Below are 21,964 nucleotides of genomic sequence, written 5' to 3'. Positions count from 1 at the left end.
AGGAAATCATTAGAGCAGACAATTCAATTATAGCTGATAGGCATGAGATGATTTGCAAAAACGTACTTGTCTCCTTTACTCTTGGAAATGCCAACAAGCTTTTCGATTCCTCCTGCATCCCGTAAGGCCTTGGCATTTTCCATGTTTTTTGTGATGACTTCATGCAAGGTGCAACAAATGGCAGTAACAGTATCATCAGACATGGCCTTGCTTCCTGAATTGTTACTGTTATTACCTCCTGGAAGCCGGTGGACCAAATCCCGCATGGCATACTTGCCTTTTGGAAAGAAAAAAGAAGAAGAAAGAGGAATTATATTTAAAGATGAACAAATGAAGAGGGAGATACAGGAAAGAAAAGCAATCATCTGACATTAATTCATTTTGCAATTATTATTATTATTAATATTAATATTAACAATATTAATATTTATACCCTGCTTTATCTCGAAGGGGACTCAAATACAAAATGACATGAAGTCAGGTGATCTATTTTCAGTTTGATAAAATTTTTAAAAACATACCCTCCTTATCAAGGATCATCTTTTAGCCTTTGACCACTAGTCTGGCAAATTCCCATTCCCCACAGTATCTTACACAATGTGCAATGCATGCTAGAGGAGTAACTACAATGATTTCACATGCACACACTTATAATGAATGCTTATTATGTCTTCTGCACTTGAGTCCTTCATCAGATATTACTAAACCATAAAAAGATGAAATAGTGGGTCATATCCCATTGGTATCCTTACCCACTGGTATTCTCTGCTAAAGGAGGAACTACCTCCTTTAGCAGAGCTGAAAAGGAAGTGAACTTTCCCCTTCCTTCAGCAGAGACTCCCCCCCTCTTATTTCATGCTGTTATAAAGGTCCCTCCATTTTCTAAAGTAGATCTGGAAAAGGAACAAGATGTTGCAGAGGGCTGGAGGAATTATATAAACATGCCCTCTCTTCTGGTGACATTAGCCTCCATCGGGTCAAATAGCCTTCTGTGAGTGGAGGCACACTAGTAAAATACAACCTGTAAAATAGAAAGTCACAAAGGTGAATGGAAAGAGGAAGATTGTATAAATTATATATTCAAATGCCTTCTAATGGAAAGCATTTATAACGAAATTCGGCATAGTATCTGCAACACAATGAATGTGATAACTTTGAAAAGGACCATGTTTTCCCAGCTAGGACATACAAATATCCAGCTTTGCAGTATTTATTTTATTTTTTAAATTTTGAGCCTTAATTTTTATTTGAAAAGAGGTCACAATCCAAATATGAGTGTATAGATAGATGACCCTCTTTAATCTCATTTGCTGTATAAGCAGAAATCTTCTATATTCAGATCTTCTTTGTCAGATTTGGAAAATGGGGAGAGAAAAACAACTTTGAGTCCCCTTTGGGGGAGATAAAGTGGGGTATAAATAAATATAATAATAGCCTTAATTTTTATTTGAATATGGTCACAATCCAACCACACTGTAAGTTGTGTAAAGATAGATGGCCCTCTTTAATCTCATTTGCTGTATAAGCAGAAAACTTCTGCATTCAGATCTTCTTTGTCAGATGTGGAAAATGGGGAGAGAGAAACCACTTTGAGTCCCCTTTGGGGGAGATAAAGCGGGGTATAAATAAATATAATAATAATAGTAATAATAATAATGGCAGTAACATTAGAGTCAGTGATCTGGATCACTTCAAAGTAGCCCATTCCAAACAACAACCAGAAATACTTAGTGCTGTGTGTACTTTTTCTCTAAAATAATTCAGATTTTTTTTTAAAAAAAATGATGAGCATCAATTGTGGTAGAGTTCTATGGTGAAAATCATATAAATTAACTCATTACATCTGTTGATTTAGATAGAATACACTAAATTTTTCAATTGCAGAAACATATGCTGGACCGGTCTGTGTGTAATTATGATATACTGTAATCTCACATGGCCATCAATGTGGTGTTTTCCAAAAGTCAATGTGGTATAGTGATTACTTATTTTATTAATTAAATATGTCCCTAAATTTATAAAAGCTTTGACTTACTTTTAGTCACAACATTTCAAATTTCATTTCAATATTGCAAATTTCAGTATAATTATTGAGGGAGACAAGTTTGAAGGGGAGTATGAGATTTTATATTCATTGAAAGGGGACTCTGTTGATCTGCAAGTAAAGATATGTTGTCTATAACTTATACTTGATGACTCAACACACATTAAAAGGATTTGAATGTGATTAAATTTAATACTGTGTAGCATCTAAGAAAGCTCTTTTATCTTCCTAGATTTATTCAAAAAGTGAGAATGGAGGAAATTAAAGATGTAATTTCAGGGTAGCTTTCATAGAACGAATGTGGTTGTTTGTACAGAGCAGATTTTCTGGTGCTACAGAATCAAGTTATCTGAGACTACAGTTATTTCAGCTTATTTCCAGAGGTCAGTCTCAATTTTGTATTGTCTCTCTTCCTATCCTTTAAGTTATTAAAATCTGCTACACCTAGGAAGAGGTGAGCAAAAAGTAATTGGGTTTCTGGATTAGAATCTATAGTATATTTTCCCAGCACAGCCTCCTTCCATGGTTGTCATGTTTCTGTCTAGATTAGAACTGGCAAAAAAGAACAAGAAGTGAAGGTGACACTGTCTTACACTTGTCTTTCGGATGAAACAGATAAACAAAAAGTTCTGTTTTCTTGACATATAGAAAAATTTGACAACTGTAGACAAATTGTGGCCAGAGTAGAGAAGATGCTGAGAGCCAGTGTTAGGAGCTGGTTTGAGTATTTAACTATGAGACTGGATACCAGGGTTCAAATCCCCACTCAGACATAGAAATCTAGTATAGTAAATGTGGGAAACCCTACTTGTTCAGGCTTATAGGAAGGCAAAGGCAAACCCCCTCTGAAGAAACATTGTCGAGAATTCTTTGAAATCAGATGTCTGGAACAACTTGAAGCACAAATAATATAAGAAACTGTATCATTATGTCTCAAGGTCAAATCTGCACATGATTGAGGCAGTTCTACATACAAGTCACCACATGATTATCCCAGTTATACAAAAACAGATCACTGTAACCTGTTTTTAATACAAAAAGGGATATATAAGGGGTGCTCAAACTAAACTAAGATCTTTCCCATGCATTGGTTTTTGCTACCGTCAGCTTTAGAACCTTTTTAAAATTTTTATTTCATATAAAAAATGGCCACTATAGAGAATCAGGGATGAGTACTAGGGAGCATTAGCAGTGACCAGGGAAAGATTCTGTGCTCTTTATTTGTGTAGTCTTTTCACTGTTAAAACCAGTCTCTTCCCTATTTCCTTTTCTGTTTTCTGTTTCACCCATGTACTTGTGCTGCTTACTTTGAAAGCACAGACCTGAATTTGAGATTCAAGAGAGAAGCAGAGTGGGGTGATAGCACTAACACAGTGTTGGTGATAGAACTGAATATAACTAATCAATTCCTCGGCGGATTTTTGCTCTGCTCTTCAGCTGAAAAAATAAGTGCAGTTACAAGACTCAAAAGATCAAGTGAACTATCTAGAAAAAAATGGCACAAAAGGGGATTTGCCTACCCAACATTGGTAATTGGCTTGGGGTGGGGTCACCTAAATAGGTTTATCTGGCATGGGGATAGTATTAGCATGCCACCCTTTAGGGGAATGAAGGTTTGACTTCTATAACAGTTCCTATAGGTTTTGCAATAGGGAGGCTGCAAAAGGTGGCTAAACTTGAGGCTGGAATGAGGGTTCTCACTCTTGAAAAACTGAGGTTTGGAAGGAAGTGCCTTCAGGAAGGCCTTCCAGGTAAGACTGGCCGAGGTGTGCAGTCAAAGAATTTTGGGTGGCCCTCAGGATCTATGGTGCTTGATCAAGTATGTCCTTGGAAGTGGACAGAATGGCACCTGGCCCAGGAACATTTCTCACTAGGTGGCTAATAACTCAAAGAGATATTTCCACATAGGTTCATTCCCCTTAACGGAGTTTCATTCACAGGTTCTTGCAAGAATTCTAAAAAATAAATAACTAAATAGGTCAGGAAATTGACCTTTAGATCCATTTTCCTATGTTTGGTCTATTTCACGGTGCGAGTTCAATGGGAATTGTGGAAAGAATGAGATTTCTCAAAAGTTGCGTCAAGTGTAACTGAAACATGACTTGTGTGTGTGCCCTCCAAGATGTTGTTACATTCTACAATTCCTATAATCCCTCAATATTATGCTTAGCATTGGTTATGGCTCACAAGAGATGCAGTCCAATGGTATTTGGAGGTCTACATGTTCCTTTATCAAACATTTTTCATAATTTTGTAGGCTGATTCTAGCACATGCCTAATAAATATTTCCTTAATCTTGACAACTTATTTTGGAACTGCAATGACATTTCAGAGCCTGATATTTTAAACAGCCTTTCACTTCTAATTATTGGTAATCATGATGTAGGATCATGTATTCAATCGGAGGACACTTAATTTCATCTGAAATGTCAGTGTAGCAAACAATTGTTTTAATGTACTATAGTTTTCAGCAGGTTTCCTATTCCATTCTGTGTTGCCTGGTAGAAGGCTAAGCAAAAACACACAAATGGGAAAAGGCTGTTGTTATCTCTCCCTGACACTTTAATTTTTCTTTTGAGATATTGTCTGTATTATGGTAACAAATGGAATCTATGAACAAAGATCGCAAACCCTTTGGACTTTCCATTAAAAGGACAGCTTGCACTTTTACAAAGTTAATAGTACAATAGTCAATAGGTGACAAGAAAAGGTACTGCAAAATGGTTATGCTTACTATCATGGTCGGTGATCTGGAAACATTAAATAGGTAGTGACTGCAGAATGTTTTGTATGAATCAGAGCAGAGGAGATTACAACATGCATTTCAAATACCATAAAGTAGTAATAATAAAATACTTATTCGGCTCTATATGAAGTTGCAAAGGAGAAACCACAAAGGATGCTGAAGAGTAAACCATTGGCCAAGGCCTGTAACACTTGCCGGCACAATTCCAGCATCCCAAGATGGTTCAATAAGAGATCAGAGCTTATGTAAAGAGAAGCTAAATAGTGCCACAGAAAAACACAGAAAGCCTCACAAATGGATTGAACAAGGACCTGAAGAGAACATTATTGAAATGTTCAAACTAGCAATGTAAATTTTCATAAATGTAATTCTCACAAGCAGCAATGAACCATTTTACCACTTCCCTCTTCACATTGAGATAGTAATAAAAAAGGTACAATTTTCAGAGCTTAATTGCAGTTTGAACTTATTCTGTGCTTTAAAAAATGCACATGGAGATTAAAAAAATAGAAAATAAGATTTTGGCACAAAGAACAGGTTTTCTGCACATTAAAAAACCCCTTCCATTGATAAATGTTATTTTCTTTGCAGGAAACTTGTTTTCTGCATAATATTGTTTTTTACACAAAAAAAGATGATGAGCATTTTTTAAAGTATCCACAGTTCAGAACACACAGACACAGAGTTAAAGGCTGCATGCTGAAACCACACAAACACTCATATGGGATACCATATATATAATGGGTCAAAGCCTTTACCTCTGTTTATGTACTGCCTGTCTTTGTTAATTGTACAACGGAATTGAATATTTGCCGTATATGTGTACTGTAATCCGCCCTGAGTCCCCTTGGGGAAATTATTTATTATTTATTTATTTAGGGCGTTTATATCCCGTCCTTTCTCAACCTCCACAGAGGGACTCAGGATGGCTAACAAAGTGGCACCCCATGGCGCCCACATCAAAACATAAATATACAATTAACAGTAATGTAATAATAATAACAATATAAAAACAATATAAAAACAGACAACAAATAATCAGTGCTCACCGAAATAGGGTGGAATATCAACAAAGTATATTATTATTATTATTATTATTATTATTATTATTATTATTATTAACCAGCCTTTCATATTATGGTGAGTCAAAGTGCAGTATTTTCTAAATGTACGGATTGTAGTATTTGGATGTGATGGGGTCAGTATACATTCTATCTGAAATCAGAACCAATCATTAAAAATACAGGATGTATTTTCGTGAGCTGATATACAAGATTTTTGATTTGAAAAGAAGGGAGAATTACCTATGATTTTGGGGAGTTCAAAAGGATATCTTATTAAAAGTTAAGTATATTGTATTGTGTTTATTAAACTTTTTCCTGGCATTGATTTAAACCTGTCTCTGGCTCTCTATCAATCAGGCAACACATACAAAAACCAGAACAATCATACAACAACAAGTACACATTTAAGGGATTATTTTAAGAACCAGTAACCCAATCCAGCAAGGGAAAAATTTTGGAACAAGGGCATGGGGAATGGTAGGCATATTAGGGGTTTGGAGTTTGGGGGCCACATTAGCTAAAGCAATCTATCACATCTGGGAAGTCATATTTTTCCAAAAAGAACAGCCATAGGGATATGGTGCAGCAAGATCTATTTAACAACAGAACTTTACAAATTTCACAGGGGAAAAAAGTAATCCTAAATATAGCTCAACTTCAAAAGTTATGCGCGAGCTTAATACTGATGTCACACTGTGCAGGAAAAAAAATCCTATATTGCTCACCCTAGTGAGCACAGCATATGCTTGGAATTTTACACATCAGATGTTTTTGTAAATCACACAATAAACTACGAAACAAGCCAATATGAATACAGCTGGTTGACTTGAAACATCTGCACCAATATTTTTAGTGGCAACTGTTGGCTCAAAGCCATAGTTTGAAAAGTTGCCCTCAGTGCAATATTTGGTGTTTGTTTATCCTACAGATACATTCAATTCATAAGTCTTACTGCAAGCCTGGAATTTCAGTTTTGATTTTTCTGAAATGAACTAAGGTACATATATTGCCATCTTGCCCTGCACATTCTAACTGTAAATATTTGAAAACAGACCATTAATAAATTGCATAATGCTAGTCCCTGGCTTGCATGAGATATCAGTCATGGTGTGCTGGTATGGCTGTACCAGGAGCTCCAACTTCATTTCTTTCCATTGAATGTCTGCATGCATTCCAAGGTTTCAGGCATTCTGCGAAGGTGACTTCCTTTGGTTTGCAATTATAGGGCCAATGACCCATCAATCATTGTTAAGTTTTGGTTCCGCCCCTTTCCCCAGGGCCCTGGGGGGAGAGGGAGCCATTTTTAGTTCAGTCTTACAGAAGGAACTTAAGCTACAGGATGTGGACCAGCTCCACCTGCAGAAAAGCCTCATTTCATACAGCTTTGGGTGAAACAGCTTCCAGGGAGAAATAGTCCCAAAGCTCTGGCTGGGAACTTACAGCCTCTCTGCCTTACAGTTTCCGGGGAAACAGTTTTACAGACCCAAAGAACTTCAGCTGGAGAATCTACAAAGCCTTGACTGGTAGGTCTACTCGGGACCCAAGACGTAGTTTGGAACCGGTAGTAGGACCCACATCAGCAAAGCCTAGATAGTAGATTGCCTGGGAGAGGTTAAAAAAGGGTTTTCCTTTCAAAAGAAAAGAAACGGTTCTCAAAGCCAGTTGCCTCTCTCTTGTGGACAAGATAAAGAAAGCCACCAGTCATTTGTATGATTGTCGTTTAAGATTGAAGAAGTATTTGTTTAATTTGTTCAATAATAAATGACTTTGTTAACCCTTTCAAGCCTCTAAGGACTCTTCCAGAGGAAAGTCCTTAGGGCCTCTCTATCAAGGCACCCTGGCTTCCCACTGGGGACAAAGTGCACATCCTGTTCAAAAGATAATTTTTACAGACCCAGCACGTGACAGCACACACGGATCTTCTTGATTTGTTCATTTAGGCCATTTTCATGGATTAAGTCAAGAAAGAAGCACCTGCTGGCTTAGTTAATTAGGTAAATAAAATATTTTAAATTACCTAACAGATCTTGGAAGTAAGATTTTAAAAAGGTGAAGAGTTCAAAGTTTCATATTATTAGTTTGTAATTCTTTTTGGTCATTTTTCCTGAGATGCTGAATAGCTTCACTGAACACAATTACCAATATATATATTAATTGGCATTGTATTTTGAATACACAGCCCACATTTTAAGGCAAGAGAGCAAAGCATTTACAAATATACTTTCAGACACATACGAAATCCTGTTTCACAGAAGAGGAAGCGTAAAAAAAAGGCTTGTAATAGATCAGTTTAATAAAAATTGATTTTAGGTTCACTCTAAATTGATGAAAATGTTAGCTGATAAAAGCAAATCTCATTGCAGTAATATCTGTTAAAGCCAACCCTCTTAAGACGTGGAGGAAGTGGGGAGGGAGAAAAGGCCTTGCTATACTGATCACACACTTCTTAATTAGATTCAATGGAAATCCTGCATGGGGCTATTAGCACAATTAATCTGTCTTTCGTGGGAAAACAACTGGGCAAAGAGATCAAGTCACAGTTTTATGTTGTTTGACTGCATGGCATAAATTAAAATTAAAATAATTTAGGGCTTGATCTTGTCCTACTGAGGGTGCAGTGCTTGTGCAAAGAGCTTGGGAAATCCAGGTTATCCTTATCCTGCTGCTAAAGGCAGTGTGTGGGGACCACACAGAAATGGCCTGGAGGCACTGCCCGGAGTGGAGGCTGATGCATTCATTCCATATGCCCATCCAGAAATCCATTTCGACACAATTTAAGTTAGATAAGATTGTCTCAACGTTGAAGTCTGAGCCTTGTATAAAGCTTGATTAAGAATGTCAAGACTTTAAACATGCCAGTGGAAAGACATTTGAGATGAGAGCTCTTCCTGGGAGTGATCCTGGACTCATTGCTGAGCCTGGAACTCCAGGTCTCGGCGGTGGCCAGGGGAGCTTTTTGCGCAGTTAGAGATTGTGTGCCAGTTGCGCCTGTATCTTGGGAAGTCTGACTTGGCCGTGGTGGTCCACGCTCTGGTTACATCCCGTATAGACTACTGCAATGCTCTCTACATGGGGTTGCCTCTGAAGGCTGACGGGAAGCTGCAATTAGTCCAACGCTTGGCAGCCAGGTTACTGATGGGAGTGGGGTACAGGGAGCGCACAACTCCTTTGTTGTGCCAGCTCTATTGGCTGCCAATTAGCTTCCGAGCACAATTCAAAGTGATGGTTTTAACCTATAAAACCCTATATGGTTCTGGCCCAGTTTACCTGTCCGAACGTATTCTCCCCTATGAATCATCAAGGCTGTTAAGATCTTCTGGTAGGGCCCTGCTCTCTGTCCCGCCACTTTCGCAATCGCGTCTGGTGGGAACGAGAGATAGGGCCTTTTCTATGGTGGCCCCTCGGCTATGGAACTCTCTCCCGATTGAAATCATATCTGCCCCTTTCCTCCTGTTCTTTAGGAGGCAAGTGAATACCTGGTTATGGAATGAAGCATTCCCAGAATAATGGCTGAGATCGGCTATAGACCAAAGTTATCAACCACATATGCGGACTGAGTTGGTCATGATTTTATCTTGGTGATTTGGCTTATAAGTATTCTATTCTATATGTATTTTAATCTTTTGTTTTTGTATGATGTGTTAGACTGTATTGTTAGCACTGAATCCTTGCTGTGAGCCAGTCTGAGTCCCTCTACGGAGGTAGAGAAGACTGGGATACAAAAGTTTTAAATAAATAAATAAATTTCTTTGAAAAAGAGAAAATCAAGAAAACACCCTCCTTTCATAGCCTAACTCCACTAAAAGGTCAGAAGAACCACAAAATCACGTGAAGTCCAAGATGTGATTTTTGAAAGTTATAAAGGTTTGATGCAGTTCTATCAAAGTCCCACAAAACACACTCAACTCTTGTTTTTCTGACTCTAAAAGCAGAATTTTTCAAACTGTGCTCCTCCATCTGCTTTTGGCTTCAGCTCCCACAATTTCTAACAGCTGGTAAGCTGGCTGGGATTTCTGGGAGCTGAAGTCCAAAACACTTGGAGGAGCAGTTTGAGAAACATTGCAAGCAATCGGATTTTTTTCTTATCTTGGATATTAAGTAAGATCAGCCCTGGTTAGTACTTTGATGGAAGACTGCCATCAAATAGGTTATATTTGTAGGTTATATTTGAGAGGAAGGGATCAATAAAACAATCTCCAAGCATTTCTCACCTAAGAAAATACTATGAAATTAATTCATTGGGTAACCATAAGTCAACAGGCAACTTGAAAGCATACATGAACACACAATGTAGAATCATAGTGTGAGAGCACACCCAGGGTCCAAATTTTGTGTTATCTTGCATTATTTTATCAATCATGAGAAAGGTACTGCATTTCCTTGCATAATAGTCGCCATTGCATAGTAGTCACACCTCCATTTTTGGAGTGGCACCCTTAGTAATCCTTGCATAATAGTTGCACCCTTAGTTCATGTTGATGTGACTATCATCATCATCATCATCAGCATCATCATCATCATCATCATCATCATCATCATCATCATCATATAATGCAAAGGAGGCAGGTGTACGGGCAAGTGATATCTCACCCACCCATATGTCTATCCCTTATGCAGATACAAGGGGCCAAGTGGATGAGGCTTCACCTTTGAATACTTTGCAGTCTTATAGCTGCAAGAGGGAGAGGCAGGTGGGTTGGTGAGTTCACTCACTTGCCTACGTGTCCACTCTGGGCTTGCCTCAGCTACAAAGGGGAAAGGCGGGCAGGGAGGTAAAGTCTCACCCACCCATCAAGGGAATGAGGCAGCTATCTGGAGGAGTGAAGCTTCACTCCCCCATGCGCCTGCGCCCTTTGTTGCTATGGGGTTTCAAAGTAGTTGCAATTTTTTTTAACCACACAATAGTTACCACAGTGTAATAGTCACCCTCCTATTATAAAAAGGGGGGATTAGTACAAGTATTGTGCAGTGAAATAAGACAGTATTTCCAATAGCAACGGGCAAAGCTGTCTTATTGTTTATTCCAACAGATATTGGATGCATGGCCTTTGTATTTGTATCCTGTTAATTAACTTTTACGATGATGAGCCAAGACAATAGGTCCTCTTATGGATCATACCTCTAAGGATCAATATTGCAATTACTGCTATTTCATTTATTCATAAATGACTAGGTTTCAGTGATAAGGAGTCAGATAGACATGACTTAAAGGACAAAAGGTTATTTAGCATTGCAGGAAACAAGATAGGAACAATTTTGCAACCAGCTCTTAAAATTTGATAAATGGCAATTGAATAAATGTCAGTGATGCGATACCTGAGATTTAATATACATATAACATTGTTCAGACGGTAAAGTTTTTCCCTCAGCACATCTTACTATATACATATAAAAATGCAGTTGACCTTGGCAATTTTCATTCTACACAATTATAATTATGTTATGACTTCACTTTAAATGCCATGGCAAAGTCCTATGGAATCCTGGGTTTTGTCATTTGGTGAGCCACTGGAGTAAGCTTGGTAGAGTCCATTGAGCATTGGATTATAATCCTGAAGACCAGGATTTAAAATTTTATTCACCCATGAAAACCTCTGAGGCTGAGTGAATGTGACTTACTTAAAGCCACTATCTTAAGCAAGTCACATTCGCTCAGCTTCTGAAGAAGACTAAGGAAATCCTCTTCTGAAGAAATTCCGTAGGTCAGGAATTACTTGAAGACACACAACAACAATGAAGAATTGGAGCCCTCTGGCTGAAAATTCTGAGTATCCTGTGTTGAACTGCAAATCAAAGAATTCCATAGGATGTTACAATGACTGTTAAAGGGGAATATAACACCACGGATCTATAGTCTGAAAGAGCGTCCTGTGTCTATGGTGGACAATTAATACCACAATATCAACCTGGTATCATGCAAACTAGTTTATTACTGATTGCTCTTTTTATGTACTAGCCTCCCCCTGCCAAGCGTTGCTGCGGCCCAGTCTGGTTATCTGGGGAAAAAAAGTAATGAGAAAGTGTTGGTTTCTAATATATGTAATTTCTTTATGCTTGTGGAAGAACAATATTTCATGTTGTTTCTTTGTCAGTGTTGATGTAGCATTTGTCTGGTTTGCCTACTCTGGAACATGCAACATATAATTGTCCTTCTTTAGGGATCCCTTTCAAATCTAGGATACTACATCTGTCATATACATATATATGTGTTTGTTTGCAAATCATATCTATCTATCTATCTATCTATCTATCTATCTATCTATCTATCTATGTATCTCTATATCTATGGCAGGATGGCCTTTTGTCAGGAGTGCGTTGATTATGTTTTCTTGCCCTGGTGAAGGGAGTTGGACTAGATGGCCTTAAGACAGCATTTCTCAACCTGAGAAATGAGACCCCTGGGGGGATCAAAAGGGGCTGTCAGAGGGGTTGCCAAAGACCATCAGAAAACACAGTATTTTCTGTTGGTCATGCAGGTTCTATGTGGGAAGTTTGGCCTGATTCTATCGTTGGTGGGGTTCAGAAAGCTCTTTGATTGTACGTGAACTATACATCCCAGGAACAACAACTCCCAAATGTCAAGGTCTATTTCCTCTAAACTCCATCTGTGTTCATATTTGGGCATATGGAATATTTGTGCCAAGTTTGATCTAGATCCTTCATTTGAGTCCACAGTGCTCTCTGGATATAGGTGAACTACAACTCCCAATCTGCCCACCAAACCCTTCCAGTATTTTCAGTGGGTCAAGGGAATTCTGTTGCCAAATTTTGTTCAGTTCCATCATTAGTGGACTTCAGAATGCTCTTTGATTATAGGTGAACTATAAATCCCTGCAACTACAACTCCAAATGACAAAATCAATTTTTGAGTGATGGTCACTCTTCAGGTTAGCAGCAATTTGTCCAGTGGATTTTGAGTTATAATGTCACTCAAAACGGACAGAACATAGATAGATAGATAGATAGATAGATAGATAGATAGATAGATTCTTGTAATGCAGAGACAATGGGGCTGTGACTGAATTAGTCTAAATCTACACTGTATAATACAGACCGACACTCCTTTGACTGCTATGACTGAATGTTATGGAATAATGGGAGTGGCATGAAACGCTATTAATTCTACAGTGTAGATTCACTCTGGAAAAACCTATTAGAACCAGCAGCAATTTCTCCTTTTTCTTAAGGTGCTTTGATGTGTCCCTCCTATTATGTATCCCTTCTCCCTACCTATGTACAAAGAACTCTGGGACCTGACAAATTGTATCAAATACTTGGGGGGGGGGGTCCTCTTTTTATCTTCTGACAGGACAGGACAGGAGTTGCATAAGATTGCTCTAATGGTGTTGATAAGATTGCTCTAATACTGGTTGGCTCTGGCAAATCGCACAAAATCAGAACATTACGTACAAAGAAATAAGATTTTCCTCCCATGAGGCAGCCCTGTTAACTGGACAGCGGCTACTTCTAGCTTGACACTAAAATATATTCTACAATAATAAAGCCAGACAGAAGAAAGATGGAATGCCTAATTGTAGCATGAAGCAGGCCAAAAGCTAAGCTCATCTCCAATTCTTAATCTTTTTCTACTTCTTTTCATTTGAAGTGTGAACCCAAGGTCCTGTTCTTTTTTTCTTCTTCTAATCATTTTCCCCATTGGCTTTGAAGTTTCTGTAAGCTGAGGATAGCTTATCGAAAAAAAGTCCCAGAGAATGAAAGATGCTTAAACTGGGAGGAAAAGTGAATAAGGGAAATTTCAATATCCCTAGGAAAAGGCTGAGCTCTTTGGTAAAAGGCAAATACATATTCAGTCCCAGAGCAGCAGAAATCATTTCACAACACTGGATAAAGCACTGAAATCCTCCTTAGAATCATCATCTCCAAAGGGTTTGCTTAAGATGTACTTTGTAGTCTGGGCTGTTAGTGACTCACAAGAGAGACTGAGGAATCCTATCCCACCCCACCATCCTTTTCAAGCTCTGTACAACATAACATAATAGCTTTAACATTGAGAGACTTAATACCTATAGAGAGCTTAATATGCTGGCTCAACAACCCATTTCATCCCATTATACATGAAGATGGTGTGCCTTGAATCATAGGTCACTTAAAACAGATGCTTTTGACTATACTCTGTATTGATATGGAGCACCAATTCACATCAAGGGTATGTAGGGCTTTAGTATCAACAATATCCAAAATGTTAAACTAAATGCTTCAAAATAGCATACTCAGAAATGTACTCAAGGCTGCTCTAAAGCGCTACTTTACTGAAATGGATGAACAGGAACACCATTTGAAGAACAAAACTGCTTTTTTAAAGTTCTCAACTTGTTTTAATTTTGTGCCAGTCTGTTTGTCAAGGTAATTCAATTACTATGGAGCTAAAACAGCAATTTTAAAGTGGAGTCTCCATCAGTACTCACATGTATACAGATAGATCGCATCATATATACAGTGAGGATAGAAACCACATTATTTATTTATTTATTGCATTTATATACCTCTTTTCTTACCCCTGGAGGGACTCACTATGGTTAATAATATTATCGGTGGCAAAATCCAATGCCTCACATGTATAAAAACACCACACATCAAATCAACAACATATGACAATAGATTAAAACTATTAAAACTCTAAAAGTATAAAACAACTATCACAGACACAACATAAAACATTTACATCCTTGCATCAATCCCGAGGTTATCTTTAACTACTTCCATATTTCCATATTTCTGTCATTCACCGAATGCCTGCTTGAATAGCCAGGCCTTAAGTTGTTTCCTAAATGCTAGAAGTCAGGGGGCCGATCTAACCTCACTGGGGAACACCAGCTGAGGGAACACCACCGAGGAGGCCCTGTCTCTCATCCTTGTCAATCACATCTGCGAAGGAGGCGGGACTGAGAGCAGGACCTACCTAGCAGATTTTATTGTTCTAGCTGGCTCATAAAGGGAGATGCGTTCAGACAGGTAAGCTAGACTGGAACCATTTAGGGCTTTATAGGGTAAAGTCAGCACTTTGGATTCTGTTTGGTAGCAGACTGGCAGCCAGTGGAGTTAGCACAACAGGAGGATTGTATGCTCCCTGTACGCCGCTATGGTGAGCAATCTGGCTGCCGCCTGTTGGACTACTTGAAGCTTCCAAACAGGCTTCAAAGGCAACCCCATGTAGAACATGTTGTAGTAGTCTATTCAAGATGTGATGAGAGCATGGGCCACCATGGCCATTAAGGAAAATTCACAAAACAGTTACCACATTACATGTAGAGGCAGCATCCCAAAGATGCATATACACACATACAACTGCTCTTTTCCTTTTGTCACCAACTCTTCCTTGTTGGCTCATAAACTGCCCCTCCATTGGTTGAATAGGATAACAGAAAGTGTGCTACTCATAGCAAAACTGCACAATAATATGACATTTGTTTCCTAGCAGAAAGAAGAGCATGGTAGTGAATAAAGGAGCAAAATAGGGGAATGCTTAGATGAATTACTCCTTTGGTCTATTATCCCATCTCCTTTCTTCTGCACACCTTAAGATTTCATCTTAACAGCCATTTTAGGTGTCTGCTCTTTTTACATAGTAAATCTTGTCTAAGCAATGCTACAATACTTCACACTTTGCAGGCAGCTATATTAGGGATATAACTTCCCTACTATCTAAATTAGCTCCATTTTAAGAAATAATGAATGAATGTTGTTTTCATAATTAATTAATTAATTAATCAAGACCAGTCAGGATTCATAAGGTAGCATGCATATGGGTTGTTCAGATGCATTTAACAATAATTTTGCGTTGTATGTCATATGAAGACAACTGCTTTTACAGTGAGAACAGCAAGGCGGAAATTAGTAGGTAGGAGGCACCACATCATAACCAATTAACACAATTATTATCTTAAATAGAGATGCAAACATCACCACTTTCAAAGTTTTAATGATCTATAATAAAATTGTGTTTTTATTTTGTGTATGTGTCTTCACTAATGTTTCTGTCTTCCTTCCTTCCTTCCTCTTTCCAAAGTGCCCCAAACCCAACTTATATAGCAACCAATGAAGCCACTCTGCAATGGGGAGTAGGAAATATTTCTCTCCATTGCCAGACTTGTTTTAAGATCCTGGATCTGGTGGATAATTGGAAATTGCAACATAGGAAGTAGCTGCTAGAAAAACCCATTGATCATATAATGTTTTGTTTATTTAATTCATTCATGCCCATCTGTCAAGGGTGCTTTGAATGCGATTTTCCTGCTTCTTGGCAGGGAGTTGGACTGGATGGCCCACAAGGTCTCTTCAAATTCTATGATTAATATAAATCTTGGTTTTTCACCTCTCACAAGATCTAAGATGACAGAAAGTTCCAGCAGAAACTGCTACAGTCCAAGCTGTATTTTTCTCAATGTAAAAAAGGGATGCAGGGTTGAAGGAAGAATGAGACAACACCTGCTCACTTCTGGTGAATTGTCTATTCAGTATTGATACTTCGCATCAATTTTGTGTGAGCTCTCTTGAGTTCCTTCTCAGCTCTCATGAACAGCAGATGAAAACACCTCAGGGGATGTGCACTTGCCACAGCACATCTGATATAATATTATCATATTTATTATAACACATAGAAAAAAATCAGTGCTCACATCATTCTTAAAATAATGTTAAAGCTTAACAGAATGCGCTCTGATACCACAAGATTCAGAGCCAATCTTAAGAAATAAGGCCACAAAGTGGAGTCCACAATATGCGAGTGTGGAGAAGAGCAAACCACATACCACTTACTCCAATGCGGCCTGAGGCCTGCTACATGCACAATGGGGGACCTTCTTACTGTGACACCAGAGACACTCGAAGTGGCCAGCTTCACATCAAAGGAAATTTAGTATAATGCCAAGTTTTGAATTTTGTTTGACATCTTTTCATACATTATGTCTTCTCATTTCGCTTCTGACACAATGAAAATAAATACAGAATTTAGGAGGAAAGAACATTTGGAACATCCAAATAAATGCTGACAAACACACAATATTTTCCAGCATTTCAGGATCACACACATATATTTGATTACTGTGTGGTGTAGGAATATTTGTCTCCCAAACAAAATAGAGTGAGCCATAGCCACTTACCTATTAACTCCTTATTTCGGACATCTAAGGCCATATTCCGTAAAGCTGTCGCAACCGCACATACTACTCGATCATTGTCTATCCGAAGGAGTTCTACTAGAATTGGCAGGCCTTTTTCTTTCCGTACTGCAGCGCGGATATATACTGACCACTGTAGAGAAACATTACACATAAGCAAATTAGAAAGAGATGCTATACCAAATAAAAAGGCAGAATAAAACTTTGGGATTTATGAAAAGGAGATGAACAGATAACATTTTTAAAAATCTTAGTGACATAAATTCTAATTTTAATTTGAAAACTCAAAGAGAAAGTTTCTATTGTTGATTTAAAAAACACTGGGGTAATCTGGTTTCAATGCAATGTCTGCTTTACAAATAAATGTATTGATGTGGTTCTCAAGGCTGATAGAGATTTCCAGCCACAAAATCGTCAAAATCTAGAGTTGGATTGTATGTTCACAGCTTTTAGCCCCTCCACTATTTATTAGATTTTTTCTAGATGATTATAATATTGACTGAGCCAGCATGGTGTAGTGATTAAAATGGTGGAACAGGCATGGGTTCAATTTCCCACTTGGTCATGAAGACCCTTGGGTGATCTTGAACCAGATGCTGTCTGTCTGCCTCAGCTGTATCACATCCTTCTTGTGAGGATACAGTACTAGGAAGAGAGCAAGGAATACCAATTTGCGACTTAAGCAACGTGCAGTCATTGAATTCTTGACAGCAGAAGGTGTCACCCCAAAGGAGATTTATCAGAGAATGCAAGCCGTTTATGGTGATTGTGTTAATGTGAGTACTGTGCATCGTTGGGCGAGTAAGTTTAAAGATGTTGAGGTGACACCTTCTGCTGTCAAGAATTCAATGACTGCATGTTGCTTAAGTTGCACTGACCGACCATCTGCGCAAGGTTACATACTTCACACTTTAACAACACAACCATTCAATACTAAGGTTTCCCGCCAAAATGGAACTGTAGAGGAGAGTCTACTGAACAAGCCAGTACCTGCTGCATACCAGTACTGCCATCTGTTGAGGAGTTATGAAGGTGGAGGCATTACTTTTCATTCACCCCTTGTAGAATGAGTTCTATGTAACACTTAGGCTTTGTGTTTCCAAAAATAGGGCAAACTGCTGATTCTTCATCTTGCAACTAACAATGATTAATTGCTTCAGCCTGCAATTTAAAATTTAGACCAAAATGCAGGTATCACTGCCACAAGAATTATCTGTGAATTATCTGTACATGACCACAAAGCTCCAACGACCCCGCAAAGCTACTTCAGGTAGTTGTTGAAAAGTATAGAGGACAGTATTGATTCCTGTAGAGCCCCACAGGCTAATAGACAAAATGCTGAACAACAATTTCCTAACACCAATCTCTGGGAATATTCAGCCAAAAAAGACTAGAACTCCAAGACAACACTCTCAAGTCCTGTATGAGGCAAATATCCCTGAAATATCCAGGAGGATCAACAGGGTTGCACTCTCCTGTCTGATTCCTGGAGAAGGCCATCCCACAAAGTGATCAAAGTTGCTTCTGTGCTATAACCAGGTCTGAACCCAGACTGCAGTGGGTTCAGGTAATCAGTTTCATCCAAGAATGGCAGAAGCCACGTTGCCACCACTCTAGGATCTTAATGAGAAAAATGAGATTAGAAACTGGCTGATAGTTACCAAAGAAATTTTTTCCAACAAAGGTCTTACAGTTGTGTTTTTAGAGACAACAGAACATCAATGAAGCATTTACAATATCCATCATCCAATTTGCTAGTCCTCCTCTGGCAACTTTAATTAGATAGTTGAGCACACATTAAAAAGAAGTAGTAGGCCTCACTTCTCCAAGCAACTTTTTTAGCAATTTGAAACTGGTGTCACTGGTGTGATTATTGTTACTTCTAGGTAACCTGAATATGTATCCCATTCTTCCCATGTGTGTCCCACTCAATTCAGAGAGGTTTACCCAGGGGTGTATATCAGGGTCACAAATCTCTACATATGCTTGGCAGATTATTGTAGTGTGAGATTTATGTGGCAGTTCACCACCTGTTTATCCATGGGCCCCTTCTCATTACACATTTATAGTGTTATGATTCCATTTTAACTATTATGATCCCATCTTCTGGAATCCTGAGTCTTTTTAGTTGGGGGCATTTAGAAATCTGAGTCAGAGAGCAACAGTGTCTCAAAAAACTACAAACTCCAGGATTTGATGAAAAGTAGCTGTGGCAGTTAAAATGGACTTGTGAAAGGACCCTACATGTAAGGCAATGTTCGCCTAGTCCCTAATTGTTCTACATAATAGTTACATAGCATGGCACTTCATCTCATGCCCTTGTTCCATGGTTACAACTTTGCACTTATCTCATTACTTTGGCCTGGCCATGTTTACCATAGCTTATCACCAGTGGTTATTGAGCACTGTTTTATTGAGTCTTAAGTTGTTGTTTTATATGCCTATGTTTTGTTCTATTGTATTTTTTAAATTGTGTCTTATTTTATGTTCTGTTTTTAGGCACTTTTTACCATGTGTAAGCTGTCCTGAATCCCTTCAGGGAGATGGCAGCGGGATACAAGAATAAAATTATGTCACAGCAAACGAAATCTATATAATGGATTTCATATCACAAAATCACAAGTCGAACACTTCCCAAGTGTCTAGGACTGTGTGATGTATTTTCGAATGATGCGTGCAGATCCAAGTAAGGTGGCCTTTTGCTGTTGACAGATTGTGATTTTGTCAATGTTTATTGTTTCCAAATGCCGGCTGAGATCTTTTGGCACGGCACCCAGTGCGCCAGTGACCACTGGGACCACCTGTACTGGTTTATGCCAGAGTCTTTGCAGTTCAATTTTGAGGTCTTGATAGCGGCTGAGTTTTTCCTGTTGTTTTTCCTCAATGAGACTGTCACCTGGTATGGTGACATCAATAACCCAGACTTTTTTCTTTTCCACAATCATGATGTCTGGTGTATTGCGTTCCAAAACTGTGTCAGTCTGGATTCGAAAGTCCCACAGTATTTTTGCATGTTCATTTTCCACAACCTTTGCAGGTTTATGACCCCACCAATTCTTTGCTGCTGGCAAGTGGTACTTGTGACATAAGTGAATCATCTGGGCCACAGAGTTGTGTCTTTGTTTGTAGTCCGTCTGTGTGATTTTCTTGCAACAGGAGATGGTCCATGGTTTCATCAGCTTCCTTGCACAGTCTGCATTTTGGGTAATCATCTGATTTTTCAATCCTGGCCTTAATTGCATTGGTTCTGATGGCTTGCTCCTGGGCTGCAAGAATCAGGCCTTCTGTCTCCTTTTTCAGGGTTCCATTCATGAGCCATAACCAGGTCTTCTCCTTGTCAACTTTTCCTTCGATCTTCTCAAGGAACTGCCCATGTAAGACTTTGTTGTGCCATCTGTCAGCTCTGGTTTGGAGTGCAGTTTTCTTGTACTGACTCTTTGTCTGCTGTGTTTTGAGAAGTTTCCAGTTATTGATTTCAATTAAAGCAGGTTCTTGGCTTTCCTTGACATATTCTGCTAGGGCGTGTTTTTCTAGTATTTTTCCACTAGGAACTCCAGAACAGACTGAACCAGAAGAAAATGTGAAGCTTTTGCAAGAATTTGAAGAACCGGCACCTGAAGCACTTGTTGAACTACCAGGAACATTGACAGCAAGACAACAACAGCTCAAGGATAAAATCATGGTCCATGCTGTATCAAATGCAATAAGAAAGCGGCTCCCAACTTTAAAAACAGTGCCTAAGAGACAACTAGCACCTCTCATGAAGGATGTTAATACATTATTATTATTATTATTATTATTATTATTATTATTATTATTATTATTATTATTATTTTGTCTTTAAAATTTGAACACAGAAGTGCTGTGGCTGCTGCAGTAGTTATAACTTCATAGATTTCCATCCACCTGGGAGATTTCCCAAAGTTGAAGCTTGTATATTTTCAGCTCAACAAGACAGATTTTGTGAAACAAAATTGTTTAAGCCTAAAGCAGTCATGTCTCAATGTACCTGGCAATTTCCCAAGGATACTGTCACTAATTTTTGCAATCTGTCTCAAAGGTAATATTATTCAGAAGGAATTTGCTGATTACTATAAAGGGCAAGTTATTTGCAGCAAGTTTTTCTTTCAATAAACATTTTTTTGCATTATCAAATGGCACTGAAGTTGGCAAGTGGCAAGCTGAATGACATTGCTTAAGTAAAGGATACACAAGGAGGATTAGGCATTTTCTTTTCCCCTCTGGATAGTCTCCTCCAGGGTCAAACACATTTGAGGCAAACTGACAGGGCAGAATGAAGAAGCTTATCCTGCACAAGTTTTCTGGGTAAGCAGATTATTTCATTCACTGCTCAGCTGTACCAATTTTGCTTGCTGACCTCCCATTTCAAAGAGTGATTGTTTGGTTGAGCCTGCTTACCTTGGACATGACAAACCATGCATCTTGTTGATATATGGGCTATTTTTAGCAAGTCCTGGTGGGATAAATCATGTGAACTACTGCCTGGTCCATATAGATTACTACACTGAATTAACAGCTTTATAGCTGTTAAATAAAACATGCTGGCGTAATACAGAAACAAATGTATTAAATCACATTGGCATGAACACAACCTGAGCCGTGCATCTTGGCAGGGACTGATTAAGTTCTAAAGGAGGATTTTTGCCGAATCAATCCTTGTCTCATAGTTAGTCCATAAACAGACTCAGGCTGTCCTCCAGCCCAATGAAACAAAACCCCAGTTTATGTATTCTCGTTTATTCTTAACCCTCCCTGCTTTTTCCAGCAAATATACTAATTGGTGTCAAATGAAACCGAATCCTTCTGAAATAAGAAATCTTGTAACAAACTCAATCAAAGGAGCAGAGGTAATGAGGGGCTAAAGTATTTTGGCCAGTTGGCGAATAATTGACATTTTTAACCATTAAAAAGGTTCCAAGATCAGAAAAGTAAGTTCCGACCAGTAATCACA

At 38.5% G+C, this 21,964-nt stretch overlaps 1 protein-coding gene across 9 annotated transcripts in view; it reads right to left on the bottom strand.

The window, feature by feature from the left end:
* CTNND2 (catenin delta 2) overlaps positions 1-21,964 on the bottom strand; it is a 623,732-nt gene that overhangs the window by 61,758 nt on the left and 540,010 nt on the right. For all 9 annotated transcript variants that reach the window (XM_067467540.1, XM_067467541.1, XM_067467543.1 and 6 more), the window contains 2 exons: positions 16,975-17,125; positions 67-277 (listed from right to left, as the gene is read on the bottom strand). In XM_067467540.1, the coding sequence (XP_067323641.1) occupies positions 67-277; positions 16,975-17,125 (362 nt within the window). The remainder of the gene's footprint in view (positions 1-66; positions 278-16,974; positions 17,126-21,964) is intronic.

This window comes from Anolis sagrei, chromosome 4 (genome assembly GCF_037176765.1).
Source record: "Anolis sagrei isolate rAnoSag1 chromosome 4, rAnoSag1.mat, whole genome shotgun sequence".
Taxonomy (NCBI): Eukaryota; Metazoa; Chordata; class Lepidosauria; order Squamata; family Dactyloidae; genus Anolis; species Anolis sagrei.
This window is presented reverse-complemented; position numbering and strand designations above follow the sequence as displayed.